Source organism: Bufo bufo, chromosome 6 (genome assembly GCF_905171765.1).
Source record: "Bufo bufo chromosome 6, aBufBuf1.1, whole genome shotgun sequence".
NCBI classification, from domain to species: domain Eukaryota; kingdom Metazoa; phylum Chordata; class Amphibia; order Anura; family Bufonidae; genus Bufo; species Bufo bufo.
This window is the reverse complement of record NC_053394.1, coordinates 260,652,914-260,658,913: the sequence shown is the minus strand read 5'-3', so window position 1 is coordinate 260,658,913 and position 6,000 is coordinate 260,652,914. Positions and strand designations below refer to the sequence as shown.

The 6,000-nt window shown below is 41.7% G+C and overlaps 1 protein-coding gene across 1 annotated transcript in view; it reads right to left on the bottom strand.

Moving 5' to 3' along the window:
- Positions 1-648: 648 nt before the first annotated feature.
- The window catches only part of ZSWIM8 (zinc finger SWIM-type containing 8), a 134,121-nt gene continuing 128,769 nt past the window's right edge, over positions 649-6,000 (bottom strand). Inside the window, exon 26 of the mRNA XM_040437848.1 lies at positions 649-1,791. Coding sequence (XP_040293782.1) covers positions 1,588-1,791 — 204 coding nt within the window. The 3' untranslated portion in view covers positions 649-1,587. The remainder of the gene's footprint in view (positions 1,792-6,000) is intronic.

The window sequence follows — 6,000 nt, the reverse complement described above, 5'->3', positions numbered from 1 at the left end:
CTGGCCTGAATCATGCTGCTTGGGGAAACATCATGTGACTCAACAGTTGCTGCATGTGAACAGGTCACCACAGACCAGTCATCGGCTGCAGCGGTACACATGACCCCATTCTATCCAGAAGGTTACAGGATGGGACCAGAAGACCAATGAAATGAGGTGGGAAGCAGGTGAAGGAGTTTTTCTACAGTTAGAACATGCTGCTGGCCACAGTTAGAAAGTTCCTAAAGTTGCACAACCCCTATTGACTGTGGATTCAGAGCCAGCTGTCAATTACTGAGCTGGACCACTCACTGGACTCTTGCAGGGAATAAATCCCAGGATCTCACAAAAGATACTGCATATTAATCTACTCAGCTCCTCTTTCTCTATAACATAATGCCTGCAGAGAAGTTTGCTTATTCAATTTGACAGATTATCTTTGAGAATGCTGCATACATCTGAAATGGTCTATCAAAGGGGTAATAATCTAGCAGGGCTAGATACTGCATTTCCTAAGTATTGAGTCACACCGGAGCTTCACTTAAATTATGCTTTCACCCCAAATAATTTTCTAACACCAGACAAAATAGCCATTCAGTTGCACACACATCTTATACAATTTTTCTTTTGAGGGGGTGTCTACTGAGAAACGTGAATAATAAGGCAAGGTTGATGTAAAGAATATTTTCCTTTTAATTAGGAAAACAAAAATAAGACGACAATGCATGTATCTACCAGGAAAACCAAAGAAAGGAGGATATTCTGCTTTCAGGGGAGACAGAACACACATACTTAAGTTTCCCAGTTGGCAAAAAACATTCCCCTTTCTGTTGCATTAAAACACATACCAAATCCTTTAGGAAATACAGGAGAACAGTGTTTTACATATGCCTTGAAGACTTCTTAGCTTTGAATATTGGCTGTGAGAAGGGCTGTTTAATTCAGGTATTATATGTACTGATGGAGGGGATACAGAATACACGTGTCAAATAAAAAGCCAAAATAAATATTTAGCATATGACAAAAAAAAAAGACAAATGTACACTATGAAAAAAATCCTATTTAACAAATGAGAAGCAGACTTCAACAAAGCCCCAACCAATAACATCAAAGCCAGGGTAGGGTAAGTCAACCTGGGTCTTCTAATATAAGGAATGACACATTAGACATGTGAGCTGTAATGCATTAACTAAAATAGTGTATATAATCTTATATATTAAAAAAAAAAATCCAACCTTGTACAAATAGTTCATACAACTGCTGCTCCGAGATCCACAACACATCATAGAGCTGGTTCACAAGTTCCACTGTTAGGCCTCATTCACACAGTCAGTGATTTCCATCAGTGATTCTGAGCTAAACACAGAACAGGTGCAGATCCGTCCCTTATACCTGATCTCTGTGGAGGCTCTAATCCTGGTTTTGGCTCACAATCACTGACCAAACACTGATGTGTGGATGAGGCTTTACAGAGTAACCATCTAGCCCCCAGCCTGTGGTGGTGTCGTCTAGTCCTTTTGCTCGGCTAGAGGTGAGCCCAAGTCCTGCAGATGGAAGCCGTGTGGTATGCTATTCACTTAAAAGATGAAAGAAATGTCTCTTTTAGGGTCAAGGAGAATATGTGGCCATTTCCAGGGACACCCTCTGCCATAGCTCCTTGGTCTGTTTGCCTCTCTTCAGATTCTGTAGAATGTCATTGAACTGCATGGCTCCTAAAGGGGTGAGGCAAAATGCACTCCTTGCGCTGCGAATGGCGTTTACAAAGTCATCATAGTCCGCTGGGGTAAGATGTATTAAACGATGGTGAATGTACTGCAAAGAAACAGAAGCCACATTACGAACCATGTCTATGAACCGAGAAAACTACAGTGATAGGACAAAGTATTTGCCCACTTCCTGGTGTCCCCCTTTTGTCACACTACAGTATTTCCTATAGACAAAATGTAATACATGTCAAAGAGAACCTGAGTGAACATATACGCTTCAACGATTCCAGGCTGACCTGCTCTTAAATATGCATCTCAACAAAAGGGAAGGAAAACATCAATTTATTGCAAAATTGTACCTTTATTACCATTGTGTAAATACTCATAATTAAGCATGTTTGCTCATCCTGCTTAAAGTAGTTAAACATTTTTTACAAAAATTGCTACCTGAAAACCGTCAACAAGCTGCTATTAACAGATTATTGTCCGATCTGTCACTGTGTCTAAATAGTGCTGACTAGCCATGATCGGCAGGCTCAATGCAAGTATTAAAGTGTAACTATCATATTTTTTTTATTTGCTAGTTTATTAGAGCTAGGCATGTATACCCGAGTTAGTCTGTCAATGATTGCCAAAAGACCTTATAATAACAGCTTTCATTAATATCCTCTGTCCCTTTCCACTGCTCCTTAAAAGACAGTTGCTATGGCTTGTCTGTCTCTGGCTAATTGTAAACAGAAGACAAGGGGCGGTTCTTCACACTACATGCCTGCATTAGACTTCAGAGTGAGGAGGCGTGTCTCTAAGTAACCCAATCTGATTGGCTGGCAGGGAGCTGCTGGTTACAGCAAGTGTGTATGGGAAGTGAGGGAAAGCAGTTTTGGCCTCAGAGAACTGGCAGAGGAGCCATCTTGAGCAGGTCTTCATATTGTAAATGTTTAAACAGCCGTAACTAAGGGAAAAACTCAAGGAAAACAGTGGTATGTGATGAAACGAAAGTTTGCTTTATGCATAATACTGCTGCAATTTTTTATTTATTTATTATTATTTTTTTAAAGAAAACATGACCGTTAACCTTTAAGAATTGTTGTGCTACTCAGATTAGTTGGATGTCAGCATCAGGTATCATGCATTAATGAGCCAAACTAACCCTCAACATCACCGTACAGCCACTTTTACCAACAAGAGACTTCTGGTTTATTTGGGATTTTTTGTTGCATTGCATGTTTTTCATTGCTGCAGGAGTCTGTTATGAAGAAATATACAATACGTTTTGGCGTATTTTAGTCAGATTTTGTCACAAAGGAGTTTTGAAACAAAATCTGTGCCTTCTCCCCGCTCACGCCACTTTTCCAAGGTGGCAGAAAAACGAGAGGAGAAGAGGGCCAGCTGCCCGGCCCGTCTCATATACCATTTTCTTTGCCACTTTATGGCATGGAAAATGGTCTCATAACTAAGTCAGAAAGGGAGTTTGCATAGTTTAAACCATGTCGCATGGCCGGCGGAACCAAGCGCCAAAGTTATGTAGAGGCCTGCGCCTCTACATAACTTAGACGCATTCGCCGCCAGCGCAAGGGTATTAAGGCCGGCATATAAATCAACAGTCTTAATTAATGACTCCCTAGCTGCATAGTGAGGTGCAAAATGGATCTAAAACACAATCTGCCAAAAGGCATGCACACCCATTTTCCTAGCAAAATCCTCACACACTTGGCTTGGTACATCTCCCCAAGTAACACTGGTACACATGCCATAACAGGAAATCTGAAAGTGCTTTTAAGGCCTCTTGCACACAACCGTGTGCTGGCCGGGCCCGTGATGCGGACAGCTAATTGTGGTCCGCAATGCACGGGCTCCGACCCCCACGGTCGGTGCCCATGCATTGCGGACCGCAATTTGCAATCCGCATTTGCGGTCCGCAGCCACATCCGGTTCGCAGACCCATTCACTTGAAAGGGGTGTGCGATCCATCCGTTCCGCAAAAAGAAGCACAGAATGGAGTGCTTCCATGGGGTTGCGTTCCGTGCTTCTATTCCGCACCGCATCTCCGGATTTGCGGACCCATTCAAGTGAATGGGTCCGAATCCGTGATGCGGAATGCATATGTATTGCACATGTATTGTGGACCTGCCGTATGCGGGCCACAATGCGGCCACAGCGGGGCAACGGCCGTGTGCAAGAGGCCTCAATGTTATTGTGTGATAGGCACTGGAACAAACACATGTATAGATGTATTTTCTAATGTTAGTAACCGAAGGCAATGAATGAGGATGTGGCAGCAAACTACTACAAAGATGGGTTATGCTGAATGGTGTGCATCTACTGCTAATCTGAGCCAACCAAAAAAAAAACACAGTTACTGTGCAACAGTGTTTGTCTCGCCGAATCCCGACATATTTGCCGGGTAACAGCCGGATCTCTGCCAGACCCCATTATAGTCAATGGGGCCACTGGGCATTCCGGTGATGTCCAGCAATGCTGGATCTGGAGAGCTCCAGAAGGCTGTTCTCTGCAGGAACAGCCTGACTGAACTCCTGCTGCAACTGTCAAACCGGCCTTACCCAAAAAGCAGTGACCAGTTTCTGATTTTGAATTTCGTTTTTTTTTTACTTCCTGCCTTCCAAAAGCGACAAAGCTTTTTTATTTGTTTTTGGGCTTGTTTTTTGCTGGACAAGTTGTACCTTGTAATGTCACCATTTAACCCTAGTTTAGTACTTAAAATTGCATTTATTTTATTTTTTTCATCTGACGTTTAAAAATCATAACTTTTTTTTTTTATGACATCATAGCATTATCTGGGAACGACAATGTGAAAAAAAAAAACAACACATTTCCAACATTGTTTTTATGGCTTAGTTTTTACAGTGTCCACTGTGCCATAAAAATGACAATTACTTTAGTCTACGGGTAAGTACAATTATGGAGATACGGTATATTTATATTGTTTTTTTTTTTGCTTTGTTTTACTTCTACTTAAAAATAAATAAAAAGCACTTTTTTTTTTGTGTTAACCACTTCCCAGCACGCACCTTACGTGTGCGGCGTATAACAGGTCTTTAAAGAGGGCGCCCGTTCAGCTTCTGCCGAATACCTTCCGTTTTACACAGCAGACACCCTGAGGAATTTTTGACATTTAACCCCTGAGATGCCATGGTAAATAGCGACCATGGCATCTGAGGCATATGTTCCCGGAAGCGCTGCACTCCCGGGATAGAAGGAGACTTACGGTTGCTGTGGCAGCCTCGGGCCCTCTGAATGCTCCCTGAACAGCTATGTTCCTATCCTGGTTATCTTGGCACGTGGGTGGCGTGAGCTGCTCCATTGTGGGCCTGGCTATCGTTATTATTCATGTTTCATCAAATGTTCTATGTTTTAATCAATGTGACCACTTCTAGATCTGCTTTTTGTGGATGTTGCCATCTCAAGACTCCTGTTTGGGGGGGGTTCTGTTTTACACATCACTTATTCCCCTAGGTTGAATCCCCTGAAAGAAAGCGTCCATTGATGTGAAATGGCTGTAGGAAGGTTTGTGTGTATCAAGTCATACCCATGATATGTACCCGCTGTGGAGCGAATATATGAATGTGAATTTGTCCCAAGGCAAGTGCCATGCTGTTTCTTCCAGACTTTGATGAGTCCCCTGATGGACCCCCACTTGTTGGTAATTGTGCAGAGACAGTATAGGGATTGTTTAGGGTGCAACTAGGGGTGATTCCAGTGTTGTAGGGATTTTCCTTGCAGGTGCCATGAAGTTGTTAGGGTATTTAGGGTACAGTCTCAGGGGGTCCCTTCATCCTCCCTGTGCCATCTCAGCAATTTTCTGCTCTATGCCCACTGTGGTACCCCTGTCTGCATCTCTTTGATTTTAATATTTATTGTTGTTCGGCTCCCCTATCTAATTTTAAAATATATTTTCAACAAAAGATGTTTTAGCTCTGTGACTTCTGTGATAGTATATTCCATATGGAGCCCTGCCCCATAAGAACATAATGAATCTCCCATAGATTGCAATGGTAATTCACTGCAGTCTACATGAGAAGCGATCTGAAGATCACATGTTCAAGGTGAACTTATGAAAAAAAAAAAACACTATAAAAAAATTATATAATGTTAATAATCAATAGCATCGCCGCATCACAAAATTATTAAAATATTTATCCTGTACACCGAATGGCATAATTGAAAAAAATAAAAATGGCTAATTTGCCATTTGTTTGTTGCTTTGACACAAAACAAAAAAAAGATAAAAAAAAGTGATCAAAAAGTAATACATACTCCTATCAATTAAAACGACAAATTGCCCTACAGAAAACGA